This window comes from Astyanax mexicanus, chromosome 4 (assembly GCF_023375975.1).
Source record: "Astyanax mexicanus isolate ESR-SI-001 chromosome 4, AstMex3_surface, whole genome shotgun sequence".
NCBI classification, from domain to species: domain Eukaryota; kingdom Metazoa; phylum Chordata; class Actinopteri; order Characiformes; family Acestrorhamphidae; genus Astyanax; species Astyanax mexicanus.
In genome coordinates this window covers 7,299,884-7,319,213 of record NC_064411.1, presented here as the reverse complement: position 1 = coordinate 7,319,213, position 19,330 = coordinate 7,299,884, and the positions used below count along the sequence as shown (strand labels likewise).

General features: G+C 40.1%; 6 protein-coding genes across 11 annotated transcripts in view; 2 read left to right on the top strand and 4 right to left on the bottom strand.

Annotated features, from left to right (window-relative positions):
- LOC111189801 (uncharacterized) overlaps window positions 1-5,247 on the top strand; it is a 253,995-nt gene extending 248,748 nt beyond the window's left edge. For both annotated transcript variants that reach the window (XM_049477653.1, XM_049477654.1), the window contains exons 2-6: window positions 3,397-3,551; window positions 3,681-3,774; window positions 3,878-4,436; window positions 4,527-4,701; window positions 4,833-5,247. In XM_049477653.1, the coding sequence (XP_049333610.1) occupies window positions 3,427-3,551; window positions 3,681-3,774; window positions 3,878-4,436; window positions 4,527-4,701; window positions 4,833-5,070 (1,191 nt within the window). In that variant the 5' untranslated portion in view covers window positions 3,397-3,426 and the 3' untranslated portion in view covers window positions 5,071-5,247. The remainder of the gene's footprint in view (window positions 1-3,396; window positions 3,552-3,680; window positions 3,775-3,877; window positions 4,437-4,526; window positions 4,702-4,832) is intronic.
- The window catches only part of LOC125801377 (zinc finger protein 239-like), a 503,775-nt gene that overhangs the window by 293,309 nt on the left and 191,136 nt on the right, over window positions 1-19,330 (bottom strand). The gene's annotated exons all lie outside the window — the stretch shown is intronic.
- LOC125801193 (zinc finger protein 585A-like) overlaps window positions 1-19,330 on the bottom strand; it is an 84,482-nt gene that overhangs the window by 17,313 nt on the left and 47,839 nt on the right. The gene's annotated exons all lie outside the window — the stretch shown is intronic.
- Window positions 1-19,330, bottom strand: part of LOC125801286 (zinc finger protein 239-like) — a 297,606-nt gene that overhangs the window by 230,448 nt on the left and 47,828 nt on the right. The window lies entirely within an intron of this gene.
- LOC125801152 (uncharacterized) overlaps window positions 1-19,330 on the top strand; it is a 261,943-nt gene that overhangs the window by 240,948 nt on the left and 1,665 nt on the right. The gene's annotated exons all lie outside the window — the stretch shown is intronic.
- On the bottom strand, window positions 13,098-18,278 carry LOC111195766 (uncharacterized). Its single transcript, XM_049478384.1, has 4 exons — window positions 18,080-18,278; window positions 17,588-17,681; window positions 17,108-17,195; window positions 13,098-13,665 (listed from the first exon to the last, which is right to left on the bottom strand). The coding sequence occupies exons 1-4, from the start codon at window positions 18,168-18,170 to the stop codon at window positions 13,621-13,623; spliced, it is 318 nt and encodes a 105-aa protein (XP_049334341.1). The 5' UTR covers window positions 18,171-18,278; the 3' UTR covers window positions 13,098-13,620.

Below are 19,330 nucleotides of genomic sequence, written 5' to 3'. Positions count from 1 at the left end.
ATGAGGATCAAAATGTAACATAGAGAAATTAGATATTACATCCGTCTTATATAAGTCTCATTCAGCTAGGACTGAACTGAGATCAGTCTGAATGAGAAACGAATAGTAAGATAATTGACTAAATCACCTGATAAAAAGCTGTGTTTGGAATGGCTCACTCATTAATTCATTCACTATTCACTATGTAGCATTTTCTATTTATTAAACTTATTTATTTAACAATCAAACAAGAAACCATGTTTATTTGTCCTGCTCTGAGGACATCTTACACAGCAGTACTGCATGGCATAGTATATTTTGGAATTTCCAGTTACTTTTATTTTTAATTTGTTTTGCTAACCAACCCCATAATCCCTTTATTAAATTCTATAAATTCTATCCAGTCACATACCTCTCCGACATTATTCAACAACTTAATTATTTATATTAACATTTTTCCCAACCTTGCTTACATTAAAGTACACTGTACTCATGATTGGGTATCCACATTTTCACATTTTTATTTTAGAACTGTCTTATAGCGTATGCATATGTATATTATATTATATTTCTATTTCACATTTGTCACTGTCATAATAGATGTCATTGCACTTTACTCTGTTAATTATTTAATTATTTATGACCGTTAGTAACATCTACTGCACTGCTCCATTTACAGATAGATCTTTACCTTGTATAGTTAGGTTTTTTTTTTTTTTTATCCTTATATTTTCTTATATATATATATATATATATCTACCCATACAAAAGCCTTTTTCCCCTGTTTTCACTGTGTATTATTCTATTTCCCTACTGAACTTATGTTCTATTTTCTATGATATCTCACAAGCGTTAATTCACAAATAACCAACCTCTCAGTCTAAAACCAATGGGCTGGACCAACTCCACCTACTTCACCTTGGACTCCTCCCCTGCAGTGGGACTCATCCATTTCCTATTTCGTTGTCACTCACGACTTCGTACACACACTCTTTAATTCGCTGCCATACACTTTCTCACTCACTGCCACACACACATTCTTTCTCTCCGCCAACACAAGATACACATTTTCTGTTTCTCTCTCAGGAAAACTGGACCCGCACACTTTCACACTCACAGGTACACTTTTAATCCCTTTAACAGACACTCGTACACCCTTTTCTTTTCCTCTCTGTCAGTCGCACTGTCGCACACACTTCTGTTTCACTCACTCTAAACAGGAAAAGACGAGAGGATAAAACCCAGACAGAAAAATTTAGAAGTGAGAAAAGAACGGAAGCGGTGCGGAGCAAAGCCAAAAAAAAATTTAGATAGCAAAAAAATTTATAAGACACTTGTCTTTCGGCATCCCCGTTCATTTCCCCTTAGAAAAATGTACTTTAACAAAGTTTCCCCTCTGGCCCGAAACCCCCCGCTCTCAACACACAGATGAGGGATCGATCCATTTTTCTTTACCAGCAGGTTCGCGACTCTATCGCTGTGCCTATGTGCTCACAGCCCCGTCAGACTGTGCCCTCCGTTTTCTCACAAAAAACCAGGGGAAAAAATCTTTAACCTTTAAATATCGTCATACAAAGGCGGGTTATCCGGCCCCAGGAACCAGTTTCTCTGGGTTATGCCCCAAATCTCGGATTGAGGCAAACACACAGCACCAAAGAATTACAGGTTCCTCCTTTTGCCTCTAACCTCTTCACATCAACTCAGACTGTGTGCCAGGGGGCTCAAACCAGACGAAGAAAGATATAAAAATATACTCACACGTGGTGCGGCTGCAGCGGCCCCGGACACCCCTCGACCCCCAGAGAAAACGCCTTTTCCTCTAAAAAACAGTTGAGGTTCTAAGGTTGGGTTTCTTTTTTTTAACCCAAGAGCGTCCTCCGCTTTTCTTGCAGGGTCCAGAGGTCCCGGTGCACGAGCAGCCCACCGCAGGGACGCCAATTTGTCGTGGAAATCGACAAAGACAGTCAACGAGCCGGGATGCCAAAAAGAGAAGGTTTTTATTTTGAAGTTGCAAAAAGCAGAAATAAAGCAAAAGCAATGGATGAAGAATGAGAGTAGTCAGGAAAGTCGGAAAAAGCCCCTTTCTGTGTCGACTGGGCATTTTTATACAGTCCTCGTTCATACATGAGGTAATGCCAAACTCGTGATCTGTTTGGAACAGATCACTACCAAATATAAAAAGAGGAACAGAAACTGCACGTACCAGAAGATAAGCTTTTTAGGAGAGAATAATTCATAAATCAGAAAACACCATTTGCTATGACCCGCTAGTCTCCAGGCAGACCCCTGCTTTTATAATCTTTGCCCTTAAGTCTGAATGAATGGCCTTATCAGAGAATATAAGTTCACATAACACTCAATGATAAAATACTGATTGAATGATTAACAGGATGAATATTGAATGATTAACAGGAATAATCAGTATAATTGATTATGAATACATGAAGTAAATCAGGAATACATGGAATAAATGTTGATTTTCCCCCACACTAGACTCATAAAATAAGTGTAATAATGAAAGGGAACCTAGAAAAGAAGAAATAAATAATTAGTTAGTTAATAAAATAACTGTAAATAGTCTGTAATTAATAGTAATAGTTAATACTTACCAAGGTTAAATAAATAAATCTAGGGAAAAAAAGAAATGGGTGTTTAGGTTTGATTGATACTTTCACTGAAAGGTTAAAGTTGGAACTGAAAGTGAACATTTACCTGTGGTTTGGTCATTAAGATTTTTTTTTCTGGGGAAAATTGTACTTTGTGACTACTGCATTTTTAATAACATTTAATACATTTTATAACTTGCCACATCCCTGGTCACATTTATTTCATGTACTTTGCTCCCAGAACAAACCTAACTGGTCCATTATTATGGTCCATATTGTTAATTTGTGTAACCTTAGTGTACATGTGTCACACGTTCCTGCCTAAAGTGCTACACACACTCTTTGCATTCTCTCAATGAGCTTCAAGAGGTGGTCACCTGAAATGGTTTTCCAACAGTCTTGAAGGAAGGAGTTCCCAGAGGTGTTTAGCACTTGTTACTCCTTTGCCTTCACTCTGTGGTCCAGCTCACCCCAAATTATCTGATTGGGTTCAGGTCCGGTGACTGTGGAGGTTCAGCTCATTTTTTGTTAAACTACAAAACTCCACATGTGTTCATTCATAGTATTGATGCTTTCAGTAAGAATCTACAATGTAAATAGAAAATAAAGAAAACTCATTGAATGAGAAGGTGTGTCCAAACTTTTGGCCTGTACTGTATATTTAAAAAAAATATTGTTATTGCGCAAAAGCGAACGTGATATCAGAGAGCAGAAGGAGGATTAGCGAGGCACAGCTAATGTCTCAACTGCTCCCCGTTATTCCTTAAAAAACGAGAATTAGCTTATAACGCTTAATCCACCTTCTTTCCAGAAATCGGCACATTTTTGGTTAGAGGACACAATGAGGCACCAGCAGTGCCCTATTTGCCACGTCACATACTCGAATCTTCCTAAGCACCTGACGGGATTCCACAACGTGGCGAATCCCAAAGAGAAGGCCCTGCTCCTGAGCCTCTCCAGCGGACGGTAATTACTACTTATAAAACATAACAGAATAGCAACTTTTATACTTAATACTCGACTACTTGTAAAAATGTTATTTATACATATTTTTATACGGAATTGCATAAACTAAAATATATTATTAATATTTAGCGTAAAGGGGTTGTTTCGATGTGAAGAGCCTCAATGCAGGAAAACGGTTAAAAGGCTCGACAGGCATTACGCAGAATGCCACATTGATAAAACGGTATGTGAAACAAATTGTTCGCTTTTTATTTCAAGATTTTTGTAATACGTTAGTAATGATGCTTATAAGCTAATGTCTTGTTATGTGTTTACTTGTTTTATAGCCCGATGAAGCTAAGAGCATCATCACAAGGTGCAAAAAACAATACATCCTGGAGCAGCTAGGAAAACTGAGGGCAACCCATCCCCAGGTGCTGATGGTCAGCGTGCTGGATTTGGGCGGCAGGCAGACCACCCAGGATGACCGATGGACCCAACCACCCCCCGACGCACCAGCAGCGGCGGACCCAGCCTGCAGCCAGGGACCTCGGCGGACTTCCAGTCCGAAATCGGAAGTCCTGGGGAGGTCCATAGACATCCCACCCGACACTGAAACACCTGAAATGTCCACAGATGTCAAACCAGAGCCAGCGCCGGCAGAGACCACCAAGGACCTCACACCCAACTGCTCAAACACAGACTGCCAGCGGCTTCTGAGAGAAAATCAGGAGCTCAAGGCACGTCTGGGTTTGGGGAAGGGAGAATGCCCCAGGCAGGACTGCCAGCATAAAAGCCAGGAGCTCTCCAGGCTGGCGCAGCTCTACATGGCAAGCCCCCAGAAGAAGCTCCGAAATAAATTTTCCAGAAAGGATGATTTTGAAACAGAGCATGCCCCAAAATATGGTACGTGCATCTATTATCATTTTTCATATTAAAGGCAAAAATATTTTCCAATTTTAACTATTTTATTCATGTAAAAATTATGTTTTACAGAACAAGTCCTACAAGACTTTTTTGTGTTCTGTGTTGGGGCCAATCCTTCAAGCAAAGTGAAAGACAACTGCAAAACCTGCCGGAGCCATGTCCGCAGGTTTCTTTTGTTTGCAGGAGAGGGCAAGCTCCTGAAGGGGGACTTTTCCTTTTTAGCCAACTCAACGAAGATTGCAGAGTAAGTATTAAAAATTATACTTATCTTTAATTAGCGTAAGTTATACTTACCATTAATTTGTTATCCAACTGTGGAGTTAAATTAACTGTTTGTTTGGGTTTGTATTTTGTTCTATGTTCTATTGTTTACAGGTGGGTGGAGGTTCTGAAAACAGACCGAATGAAACCCACGACCATAAGAATTAATCTAGTAAACATCCACAAGTTCTTCAAATTCCTAAACAACCTGCCTGCAACCCAAACAAAACTCAGCGTGAGGGACTTCCAAAGGATCCATGCACAGATAAAGGCGCGCCTGAAGGATCTACAGAAGGACGTCACTGTACATAGCGGAGGAAGGCAGTTGAGACAAAGGACACAAACTCATTAAGTTATCTAAAATACTTCTCTGTATTAAAGGTCTGTTACTTGCAAGATCTGGCCGTTAGCGCCTGGTCGTCAAGACCAGCCGATTGTTAGTCAAACTGTATGTGTAAGAAAGAAATGAACTCCTTGTGAGTGGAAGTCGTTCCCAGAGCTCTGTTTTAATAAAGTGTTAATTGCTGAAGATGAAGTATCCTGTCTCTCTATAACTTATCTCTATTTCAGGATTCCATCAAAGAAGTTTGTTTTGAGTCTGTTTATTAAAGTTAGAGGGTGTTTGCTTTGTTTCAGTGATTTAGGTCAGTGGTAATTGGTTATGTTTTGGATTTTAGCTGTTTTTTGGGAGGGAAAGGGCGAATATTGGCGATTTCCGTGTGTTTAGATGATAGTTAGAACTGTATTGAAATATTTTTTTTAGCCAATGAGGGTGAAAAGAACGTACAGGGTCGAGGGGAGCGGTAATAACGTCCAGGTCGGACAATGCTGCGATGACAACTAAGTAATGCAATTACATTTCTTTTTCTTTATAATTTTATTTCTAATTCTTCCCATTTTCTCCCCAATTTACACGGCCAATTACCCAACAAATTCAATAGGACTCCCCCTATCACTAGTGATACCTCAACACATCAGGAGGGTGAAGACTAACACATGCTTCCTCCGATACATGTGAAGTCAGCCACCGCTTCTTTTCGAGCTGCTGCCGATGCAGCATTGCCGAGCAGCCAGCGCGCTTGGAGGAAAGCGCAGCGGCTCGGCTCTGGTACATCAGCTCACAGACGCTCTGTGCTGCAGACATCACCGTAGGAGTGATGTGGGGAGAGAGCGCCATCTACCCACCCAGAGGGAGCAGGGCCAATTTTGCTCCCTCTAACGCTGGCAGCTTGATGGCAAAGCTGCATGAGCTGCATGCGACCTCCTGCTCATAGTGGCAGCGAGTAATCCAATTACATTTAAGTAATATTTTCACCTTCATTCCTAATTTTTAAAATTTTAAGTTTTTTTTTAATTACTTTTTTTGCCCCGTGTGTGGGGAGACATATCCGGCAGCACAGTCCAACCCAGCCCGCCCCGGGGTCACAGTCACAGCCAAGCCCAGTGTTCTAGAGCTTAGATTGGGCCCAAAAAATCAGACCCGACCCTGCCTGAGCTTGTGCACGTTCTGCCCGAGCCCGACCCCACCCGACCCATAAAATGTCATTATGAGCCCGAGCCGACTCGTCCCTTAAACTGCCTGTTTTGAGCAAAATCTGTTCAGAATGATGGTAATTAACAATGAAACACAGGAGCATAAACCTAGTATTTAATAAAAATGTTTTTTTAAGAACAGCTGGCTTGTGCGGCCAGAGCTGTGTGATTATAACATTTTAACTGGGGCACCTTTCTTTAAACAGTTTAACTTGTAAATTACGGGGTTATAATAGTTTTGAACAATTTACTATAGTTTAATTTTATTTTGTTTTCACTTTCTCTCTTAAAATTCAGTTAGTTTTAAGTTGTATTTGGAGTGGGTTTGCTAGGAATGCTGTGGGAAATCTCTTTGGACACTGTAGCGCTTAGATTCTCTGCCCAAACCCGACCCGAAGCCCGATCCAAACTCGAGTCCGGTTCAGGCAGAGAATCTAAGCTCTACAGTGTCCCAGCCGCAGGAGGAGGGGGAGACCTGCTGTAACCCTCGCTGTGCCCGGGAAATTCTTCAATTGAAAGAGGAACTTCGGGCTGCTCGTGAAGGAAAAAGAAACAGGAAAACATCTCTACAGTAGTCTTCCATATCCCGCGTTTTTTAATTTTGGTACTGAATGGCCAGGCAGTTGGTGGCTGCAGTGAGTGTTTCTCCTTCTCCACACCACCATAAACTGGCTGTTTTCGGCTGTTTGAATAAGCGAAATCTGTTCAGAATAATGTAATGAACACTGCAAACACTGAAAGAGTGTTGCAGTTAATAAAAATGTGTAAGAACAGCTAAACACAGCGCTACTCGTCAAACGCGGACAAGTGGAGAAGCTCCCAGATCTGCATGATTATAACATTCTAACTGGTGAATTATTTTAAACAGTTTGTTTTGTTACTTAAGGTTATAATAGTTTTGAATGCTTCATTATAGTTTAATTTTATTTTATTTTCACCTTTTCTCATCCAATTCAATTAGTTTTAGTTGGTTTTTAGAGTGAACTCTACAGGTTTCCCCAATTTTCACCAAAATGATCAACTACCATCAACACCACCTGCTCTTAAACTGCTGGAGTGGAAATAGCGCTAACAAATTAACAAATTAACAAATTAAATTAACAAACACAAAAACTAAGGGTATTTTCAATTTCAGGTCATTGTAGTTAGTTTTATAAACTCTCAATTCAGTTCCATTAAGTTACTTTTTTCTTTTAATTACTGTTTTTTATTAGTTTTAGTAAACAAAAATGTTTTTTTTGTTATTTCATTTGTTTTTTGTTAATGATAATACTTGGATATTTGGTTATATTGTGATTATCATGCCAGAGCTTTATATAAAATAAATATAGCATTAAAAATAGGTGCCTGTGTCACAGACTATTTCCTGGTGCCCGAGGAATGTGGTGGGAAATCTTGGGTCGGGTCGGGTCCGGGCAGATAAACTGTTTTTTTTTTCTCTCAATTTGGTTATCCAATTGACCCACCCCTTTTTGTGCATCCCCATCACCGGTGGCACCTGTGACTCTTGGAGGATGTGGATGAGCAGACGCCTCCTCCGACGTGTGTGAGGTCAGTCAGGCCTTTTTTTTCAGCTGCTGCTGATGAATCATTGCCTGAGCAGCTAGCACGCTCGGAGAAAAGCACAGCGGCTAGGGTCCGATTCATCCGCTCACAGACGCCTCGTGCCACCCGGCGCCACCTTAAAACGTGATAGGGAGAGAGCGCTATCTACCCACCCGGAGGGAGCAGGGCCAATTTTGCTCCCTCTGAGCGCCGGCAGCTGATGGTAAAGCTGCATGAAAGGGGGTACGAACCTGTGACCTCCCGCTCATAGTGGCAGCGCATTAGACCGCTGGACCACTCGGCGCCCTGGGCAGGTAATCTAAGCTCTAATATTAATATATATCGAAACCGTACCGATACCGTGGCCCAAAAACCGCTCTAATGAAGTGTCAACCGGTGGATTAAATCTAATGTGGTGCCCATGTACAACTTCCGGCGCCGACGCGAGTGGCTGCCTGTTCCAGTAACTCCGTCTCCTTTGTGTGTTTTTTTTTTCAAGTTTTTTACGTTTATTTATCGTCTCTGTGCTACTACACACATCTAGTGTGCATCTTATTTATATCCTAAGGATATTTTTATCATAAGCATGCGGGGCAGCGAGGAATGTCGGGTTTATTCCCGTGAAGAACTGCTGGCTCTACGACCCGCGGGACGTGGGGGCATTGTTCACACAATCCCGGGGGAACTGAGAAGGAAATACCGCGGTTGCAGGGCCAGAGCTAAGCTAACGGCTAAGAGGACGGAGAAGCGCTGGAGGTACAAACCCTCAGTTCCGTCGGTGATTATGGGGAATGTAAACTCACTGACCAACAAAACCGACGAGGTAGCCTGTCTGGTGAAGAATCAGAAGCTCTACAGGGAGTGTAGCGTGCTGTGTTTCACCGAGACCTGGCTCACCCCCGACACGCCGGATGCTAACGTGGAGCTACCCGGCTTCTCTACAGTGAGAGCGGACAGGGACCCGGCGCTATGCGGCAAGCGGAAAGGTGGGGGGATCGCGCTCTTCATTAACAACAGATGGTGCAACCCTGGACATGTAAGCGTGAAGGAGGTGATCTGCTGTCAGGATATTGAACTTTTAGCGGTGAGTCTCCGACCTTATTACATGCCGCGGGAGCTTTCTCACGCGATCCTCGTCTGTGTTTACATTCAGCCGAGAGCGGACGTGCAGACGGCGTGTGACGTCATCCACTCCACCGTCGCAGCGCTGCAGACCCAGTACCCTGACGCCTTCTATGTGATTACTGGAGATTTTAATCACGTAACGCTGGACTCTACCCTGCCTGCCTTTTTCCAGTTTGTGGACTGTCCAACCAGGAATAACAGAACCATAAACTTGCTGTATGCTAAGGCAGCCCACTACCACACGCTCATTCAGAGTCTGGTCTCCTGAAGCAGAGGAAGCCCTAAGGGACTGCTATGACACCACTGACTGGAGCGTGCTGCTGCACCCACATGGTGAGGACATTGAGGGTGTGACTCACTGTGTTACAGACTACTTGAATTTCTGTATGGATGTTGCTGTTACCACAAAGACTGTACGCTGCTTTCCAAACAACAAACCCTGGATTACCAGTACCGTCAAGGACCTCCTCAACCAAAAGAAGAGGGCGTTCAAAGATGGAAATCTGGTAGAGCTAAAGCGCGTACAGAGGGAACTCAAGGTACGTCTTAAAGAGGCCAAGGAGTCTTACAGGAAAAAGGTGGAAAGAAAGCTGCAAGATAACAACATGAAGGAAGTCTGGGGTGCGATGAAAACCATCACTGGGTGCAAGAACAACAACGGCAATCCAGTAGATGGGGGTGTGGACAGAGCAAACCAGTTTAACAACTTTTACAACAGGTTTGAATGTCCTCCTGCTGCCCCCTCCTCCTACCCTCCTGCATCATCACCATCATCTCCACCACCATCACCTCCAACTCCACCATCACCCTCACCTCCATCTTCATCACCACCACCACTCTCTCCTCCATCATCATCTTCATCAGCACCATCCTCCTCACTTCCTCCATCTTCATCTTCATCACCACTACCATCACCTCCACCATCTTCATCAGCACCAACACCACCCTCACCTCCACCATCTTCATCATCAACACTATCAGCTGGCAGACAAATCAGCTCCACCAGTCCACCAAACTTTACTGCAGACGAAGTAAGGAGACAGCTGAGGAGACTTCACCCCAGCTTACTAATGCTAGCTAGTAAGCCAACATAGGTTAGCTAAATTAGCCTTAATGCTGGATTTGGATTTTAAAATATATTAAGTTGTAAATTCGTGTTAGCTAGTGTTGTAGAAAAGAAAATGAAAGGTGGGCTACTCCCACCTCTCGTCCGGGGTACAACTCCCCTGCGTGTTCGTTTGATAGAGAGAGTCAGACAGGTGGAGTGAAGCTGAAAGCAACCAAGTATTTATTACCAAGTACTGAATATTCAGGAGAACCAATACATATAAGACAGTGTTACAGCCGTCTCAGTAAGAGTTCTGACCCCCCTTCTGATCTGACTCCACGTTTATACCCCAAAATGACGTAAAGCCTGTTGATGAGGCGTTGTTAAAATCATCTCATGTTAGCATGCACGTGTTAGCACTGAAGTTTCCCAGGTTTGATCACACCACTAGTGTTTGACCTTGACTGTCTCCAATCGGACAGTGTGGCATTGTCTTCAGGACTGGACCGAGTCCGGTAAAAACAGTGTGGTATTGTTTTAATAATTACAAAGTGTCGTCCTCCCCATGTGCATGCTCCCATCCCGCTTTGGGAGATGAAAAACAACGCACACACAGAGTGTAAGGCTGCACTGTTCGTACCCAAGTCTCTTTTGTATCAATTCAGTTCGTACAAAGTGCACTTGGCTGATGATTGATTGTCAGTCAGAAACATGCAGTAAACTAAATGCTTCAGGCATAAGCTGTATGTGCCCAACAATTGGTTCTATATGTTATTTGTTACTGTGTTAGCAGCGTGTGGTTAGTCCGCCATATAATAGATCCTATGTGTTAATATATGCCTTATATATCATGTTGGTTAATTTGTCATAATAAGGTCTGTGTTAGTCACATGCCTGATCAAACAATGTTTTACTATATGTGTAAAGGATATATTGTGATTATTGATTAATCTTTTATATAAATGCGTGTAAAATATACTGTGAGTGATAAAATGATCAAATATGGTGTAAGTATTGGTTAATGCATATAAAATACAAGGTTTCACACGATGATTATGTAATTTTAGATACCAAGATAAGTAATCATGATTGTGAGATGTTTGTCAATACATTCAAGGTAAAACAGGGTTTCTTCGTAAGATTTCCCACACTAGCTAGTTCTCCAAATAAGACAGCCAGCTAGTGTAACTTTAGCTCGACTTCATTGTTTAGTCAGGAAATGGCGCCAAAACAGGGACGTAGCTGGTATTAGCAGCCTGTTTTTAACAGTGTTAGCTCAACATTAACTAGCTGGCTAAATTTGGTGCATGACTAGCTAACCTAGGTTAACTAACTAGCTTAGCTAGCTGCCTGGGTAAACTATGGAAGCCCATTCCTGCCACCTAAAAAAATTAAATAATCCAGCCCTTTTTTTTTTTTTGCTATTAAGTATATTATATTTATATATTTTGAGATACTAAGTCATTATTTTGGTATACTATCTCAATATTTCGAGATACTATCTCATTATTTTGAGATAGTATGTCATTATTTTTAGATAGTGGGTCTGTCCCAAAACCTAGTGAGCTCTCTATGTAGGCACTGACTACGTAGACAGCTGTTTAACTAGACAGCGTTCTAACCGCCATCCAGCCTTATAAGACACATTATTGGGACTCTCTAGTTAGGCAGCGACTGCGTCACGACTTGGCCCCGCCCACAGCACGCGCCCACTGTTTACTTACCTCAGCCGCGGGAACCACCTCATCACCCTACCGGCATTATGGACGAACCTCTTGCCGTTTTTATTGCATTTTTAATAGTTTTTGCGCTGGAGGAAGAGCGACAGAGACGTGAGAGCCGACGTGCTGCAGCCAGACACCGACATTTAAGAAGAAGAGCGCTGATTTCTGCACTTGAACAGGTAAGATCTGCTCAGATTTTCTCTGAGGTAAAAACTTTTCTCTCATACACTGAGGTAAAACTTTTCTCTCATACACTGAGGTAAAAACTTTTCTCTCATACACTGAGGTAAAAACTTTTCTCTCATACACTGAGGTAAAAACTTTTCTCTCATACACTGAGGTAAAAACTTTTCTCTCATACACTGAGGTAAAAACTTTTCTCTCATACACTGAGGTAAAAACTTTTCTCTCATACACTGAGGTAAAAACTTTTCTCTCATACACTGAGGTAAAAACTTTTCTCTCATACACTGAGGTAAAAATTCAACTATTAAAGCTTCCCCCACCCCCCAATTATTTAACTGTAAAAGCTATAGTATTTTATGAACAATTAGCTAACTAAGCCATCATTATTATTATTATTATTATTATTATTATTATTAATAATAATAATAATTATTATAACAATATGTACATAACACTAAGAAGCATACCTACATTGTTTATTTAATACAATTATATTGATTAGATAGTTATATAATCAAGTATATAATCAAGTATATAATATATAATCAAGCTGATACAGCATTCAATTAATTGAAAATTGTGGGGGAAAAAAGTTGATATGCAGACAGACAAATGCTGTCTTTTAAGCATGAAAGGTATGTTTAAAGGATAGCATTAATCTGTTTTTGCAAATACACGTTTTATTTTATGCTAACTTCAAAGTGATACAACTATACACATGCAGACAATTAATTTATTAACAATAAATAAATAGAACCTGTGTGAACAGTTAATTTACAAAACAGATGTGTTATTCTTTAAACACACACACACACACACACACAGGTAAATAAATAAATAAATACACAAACAGCATATATATAATCAATTTTTCATTTCTTGCAGGGAGAAAGACCTTCAAGATACTGTGCTCTGAACAGAAGTGTACCACTTTTGAGAATATTTCTGGACGACACCCAAGACACCAAGCCTGACTTTCGCCTGAGCCGTGAATCCCTGAAAGTGCTTTTTCAACTTATCAAGCACGAAGGCACCCATGGTTGGGGGGGGACCATTGAGGTGTTAGTTTTTCTTTTTTGGTTGGCCTGTGGCACATCATACCGCGTTGTTTCCCGTGCTTTTGCTATGCCCCGTTCTACAGTGCACCGTGTAATTCACAGAATGGCCAGTGAAATGCGGCAAATCCTACCCAAAGTTATCCAGCACCCAAAACCCGAAGAACTGCAGAGCATCTCTGATGGCTTCGTGAGGCTGGGAAACCATACAGCTTTTCACTCTGTAGTGGGTGCCATAGATGGGTGCCATGTGCGTATCAAAGCCCCTGGAGAACCTGATGCACAGTGCTACAGAAACCGGAAGCTCTACCCCTCTGTGCAATTTCAGGCTGTCTGTGACCACCAGGCAAAGTTTCTGGATGTTTTTATTGGCTTTCCTGGCTCAGTACATGATGCACGGGTGCTCCGTCACAGCACTCTGTATCGGCAGGCCACTTTCCCACCCAGGGGCTACATGATACTTGGTGATGGTGGGTACCCATGCATCTCTCAGCCCATAGCCCTCATCACTCCATTCAAGAAGCCTGTCAGAGGAGAAGAGAGGGTGGCCTTCAATAGGCATCATGCAAGGGCACGTTCTATAATTGAACGTGCTTTTGGGATGCTGAAGACCAGATGGAGGTCAATTTTCCTGCATGCCCAAGAGGTAAATCCAAGGTTTGTGCCAGAGGTGATTGCTGCCTGTGTCACTCTGCACAACATCTGCATGGGAGCGGGAGATGTTGTTCAGCCTGAGGAGGAAGCAGATGAAGATGAGGAAGCTGATGTGCAGGAAGAAGACATCACAGCTGTCAGTGGCCACCAATTACGAGAGCAACTTTGTGCCAACATTGCTGGTGTCCAGTAATTTTATCAAACTGGAAACAAATAGATCAGTTCGGTTTTCATTAACTGTTACATTTGCACTGTAAATATTTTTTATGTAAATATTGTATAAGCCTCAATCATTTTTGTTTAATGTTCTAGTTTAAAATGTCTTATTCCATTGTCTTATTTGTGCTACTTTAAACCAGTTCACTTGTTCTACTCACTGTTAATATTAGTCTTGTTCTGTTAGTGTGTTTAGAATAAAAAATGCACTTCAAGAGTATGAATTTCAGCAAGTGTTAATCTACAACGAACAACCCATTAAGTAAATTTCAGTATAGAATACCTGCAAGGCATGCATTAGTTTACCATGACTGCTTTAAAAAAAAACACACACACACACAAATGACAGTTCTTAAAACAGCAACTTTAATTTTTGAATATGCATGAATAAATTAGTTAATTTTATTAACAAGCTTTTCTAAGAGATTATACAAGCGGTCTGACCGCTCCTGCTCTGCTCTCTCTTGCCTCTCTTCTCTCTCCCTCTCTCTCTCCATGTCCTCTCGCAGGAGGTCAAGAAGAGTTCCCTGCCGCTTCCTTCCTCTCTGCTCAGACAACGGGGATGCCACAACAGAAGATGGCCCTGGTTCCTCCTCATTAGATGAGGCTATTAGCTAGCCTTGGGCCGATAAACGATATTATCGAATATCGCGATAATTTAAGCCAGTGACGATATGAGGTGCGTTATCGTTAACCACGTGTTTTTTTTTTGGGTCCGTTTTTTAATCAACCACATTATTTCATTAATCTAATCTATGACATGTTCATAGCCATAAGAAAAAAGGTAGTATTTTAGACCACACATACATAATATGCTTCAAATTAAAACGTAAGTTGATTATATCAGAACAAAGAGTTTAACTCCGGAATTGAATGCTGGGTACATGCAAATTAATTACTGCTCCGTGTGACCTTCTCCTGGGTGGACGGTGAAAAATGGAGGATCTTGTACAAAAGAAAGGTGTCACCTCGCCGATTTGGCAGTATTTTGGCTTCCAAGCAGATGAACATGGAGAACCATTAGACATCAATGCAGTTAAATGTCGTCTGTGCAGAAAGTCGATCATGACAAAGGACGGCAATACCAGCAATTTGCGTGCGCATCTCAGGATACATCATCCGAATGAGTGTGCTAAACTTGGTCTGACCAAAGGAGAAAGCAGTTCATCCAGTCAGTACAAACAGTAAACGCTTGCCTATAATGGCAAGACTTGCTCGCAAATACCTGTGTGTGTGCGCAACAAGCACCCCATCCGAGCGTGTTTTCAGCACAGCTGGAAATGTTGTTAGTCCCTCACGCTCTCATCTTAAACCCGACAAGGTTAACATGCTTGTCTTCCTCGCAAAGAATGCTTAAGCGTGCTGGCACAGAGCAGTTAAAGGGTACATGTAGCTACCGAATGTGTGTATTGTATAATTTTTGCCAGCTGCAAAAACGTTTTTTTGTCCTAGTGGTGTAAGAGGTTTATTTTCTATACTTTAAAATGTAATAATAAGAAACGAATACTTCTATGTTTAAAACTTTATTTAGTTTGTTAACTATAAGACAAGATTTCCAATTTTCCTGGATTGTATTGAAGTTCACAATTTTCTGCTATAAAGCAGAATAAAATATTTGTGTTAAAACACGAATTGTCGAATTTAATTTAAATTGCTGTGATTCACGAATGCTTGTTGGTAAAAAAGTGAACAAATACGGGACATTTCTGTTAAAAAGCAAATATAAAAACAATTAAGAAATAAAAAAAAACTAACAAAAATAAAATAGTACTACAACTTAATAATAATAATAATAATAATAATAATAATAATAATAATAATAATAACAGTTAGGGCTGCCCGTGAAAGTCGACGTGATGCATCTAAGTAGACTGAAATTCGAGCAGTCCAGGGCTTGTTTTATAAAAACTTAATAAAAAATGCACAAGGATAAGGTTTTAATTATAAATAATACATAAGAAGTGTTTATAAGTTATATTTTAAACATGCCTTTATCTGTTTTTGTTGTATTTTTTAACGAACTCCTTATATATTTTTTTACAAATGTATAGAGCTAAGCGCTGCATTCACGTAAAACATGAGCTGGTGTTTTCGCTGCTGGAAATTGAGGGAGTGTTGGATCTGAGGCGGGTATAGAAGCGGTGCAGAGCGGACTTTACGTTTAGATTAGAAGTTACATATGTCAGAAAAAAAGAATCCTAAAAACACAGTAGATTCTGATTCTCATTTCATCCAGCATCCAATACGGCAAACTGCTTTAAATGGGTGAGTTGATTACAAAGGATAGCGCACTAAGCGCAGTCTGTCACTTTTGTGTTAAAGTTATAATTACAGTTTTTATAGCCTAAAGTTAAACCATCGGTGTTTTTATTTATTAATTTAAAGATTTCTGTATATTTTAAAATAATACGCCTACCTTAATCCAAAAAAAGAGTTCCTTTTTTAAACCTACCATTTTATTAATCTAAAATACATGTTGAATATTGACGAATTTAATCTGTTAAATTTTCTTTATTTAGATTTTTCTACTGAAGAACTGTCTCCATTATTTATTAATTTACATGTCGATTTGAATGTTCATTTTAAACATTCTGCCTGGCTTATAATTTTACAAATCCCAGTGATATTATGTCTGTACTTAAAAAAGCTGTCATTAAGGTCGTTCATTATACACAGTGTCTCAAATATTTCTGTCATATTTAAGTTCTGGTTGACACCATCTCTGAAACACGTGCAAATGTACTTCATCATCCTGTAAGCACTATTTTTAAGCATAACTTGCATGCTTACCTGTCAGGATGTGTCGGTAATTAAATAAAAAAATTTAACACATTTACTGGCTGCTAGATTATATGGCGAGAAAACGTCGTTGTACTGGAGGGGCAAATCCGGTCGCGTGGGGTACTTTTTTCTTTCATTTTTAACGATATTATCGTTTATCGCGATAATTCTGGTGACGATAATCGTTTGTCTGAATTTACATTATCGCCCAAGCCTACTATTAGCAAAGGTGGTGTGACCGATGGTCGATTGCCAAGAGCCTCATCCATGAGGCTGAACCAGGGCCAAGTAGCTGCAGTGGCTTCCCCATTGTCTGTCCCACTCCCTGAAGGTGGACACTTCAGCTCCTAAAATAAAATTAAACCTGTAATCTAACCTCAATCTGCTATCCTCTCTAACTGAATTCTACTTTAACATTAACAATTATTAACATATGTAAACTACACTCAAATCAGTACATAAAAATCTATAAAATACATTGTTCATTATTCTACACAATTTCAGGTTAATCTTTGAACTTACTTTGTACTTTTTTTTGAGATTGTCCCATTTTTTTCTGGCTTGTTGGGGCGTAACTTTGTCCGCAAGCCCCAATTCCAGAAGAATAGTCCTGTCAAAGAAGAAACAAAAACAAATTATGGCATTAAGATGCTTTATAGTTCAGGAAAATATTTTGCAATATCTACCTACATTTTTTTATTAGTTTAGAAAGATACCTAAATGCATGAATGTATAACTTAAGCAATTCTTAGCTTAATATTAGGTTAGTTATGCTGTAACTGACAATGCATTAGTTACGTATTAACTATTTAGTTTTCTAAAGCAGGCTTTCTGTCAACTTATTTGCCACAAACCTATAGTTTTATTACTGTAATCATAAGCAGTTAGCTAGCTGGTTGGATTAATTTATCAAAGTGTAACAGCTGCATCATTTAAGATGCAATAGAATAATAATATATTATCATTAAATAACTAACTAGTTTAGCTAAAATAAGCCCTTACTTCCAAGCTGAGAGAGCGGAGTTTTTCTCCCCAGTGAAGAGCCTCTCCTTCTCTATGCGAGCCTTTATAAAGGCTTCTATTGCTGATCTGGTCCCTAAAAGAGTGAAAGTAATTTGTATATCTGAACACTGGCTATCACGTTAAACAGCCCACATACAGATCGTATAAACCCGACAGGTCTAACTAACTATAAAGAAAGGGTTAACTGAGTTAACTAGAAAAATTTTACGGCGACTGATAAAAAAGCGCTGAATATCGCCAGTGAGGCTACTTAGCTATTGAGCTAACAGGCTAGTTAGCATCAGCCCATCTAAAACAATGCACTGGCGCTTCAGAACCCGCTAGCATAAATGCTAACACCTCGATATATAAAAAACTGGAAAACGGCCACCAACTAACCAAAACTACAAATAAAACGCTAATTTATGTTATTTTATGCCAAGAAAACTCCTGAAACACCACACTTACGCTATAAAAACTTAAATAACTTACATTTGAAAATGACTTCGCCGCAGGCCGATCCACTTCCGTCCGCCATTATGGAAGAAGTTGAGCTATGCGGTGCTGCCCCGCGCTGCATCATGGGATTGCCTTACCGGCTGAGGAAGGGTCTAATGCTCTCTTATTACAGGGTCAGAATAAGGTATCTTAGTAGACAGCATTTTAAGGTATCTAAGAATTGGGACAGCCTACTTCTTGGGAACGCGCATCCAATGACGTAAGATGCTGTCTATGCTCCCTAGGTTTTGGGACAGACCCACTATTTCAATATTCTGAGGTATTGAGAAATATTGGTGCTTTTAGAAGAATCATACAATATCAAAATAAGCCTCCGGAGAGATTAGATTAATTTAATAACACACTGGACTTCTATTTTAGTGCGTTAAAGAGAGTGGCTGTGGCTCCGACTATTCTGTATGGTATGTATGTGTATAATTGAGCAGAACAGCGATGTGGAACTCAATTAGTCAACTCCTTACTGTTACAGCAGAAAACAGTTCACAAAATGATGACGTAGTATCTCAAAATAATGACTTACTATCTCAAAATAATGACTTAGTAAGTCAAAATAATGAGAGCAGTTTACTTAATAATAATTTAAAAAATGTGCTGGATTATTTTTACTTTTTTAGGCGGCGGGAACATGCTTCCATAGTTTACTCAATAGTTTAATTAAATAAAAAAAATGCATAGATAACCCAGTTAGTTAGCTATCTGTGAGAGTAGAGTGGCGTGCTGGAGATTAAGTTAAGTTAGTTAAGGCACTATATTTTTAAGATTTCTCATGTTTAATTTCTTCTCAAATTTGTTTTCAGAACCAAGAAACTGCAACAAGTTTTTTTTCAAGTTCTTGCCACCATCTACAGGGATGAGAGAGAATATTCAAGGAAGATCTATGATGTTGGCAACACTGAGCATCTTATTGAAACAGCATCGGCAGAACAACTTGGATATGTTGTTGTGAGAATTCTGAAATTCAACCCACAATTTCAGGAATTTATTGACGTAGATAGGATTGTAGACATCAGGAACTTAGATAGATTCCAGCTGTTCTTATCATGCAAAGAGACTGAATCATCTCAACCTATGGCCACTTCAGTGTCCCAAGCTCAGGTATTTACATTTATATATATATATATATATATTTTTTAGAAAGTACATTTAGTAGATGCTGATTTTCTTTGTGCAGCATACTCAAGTTTCACAAGAGCATGAAAAACTGAGGTCCATTTTGGAAAAGAA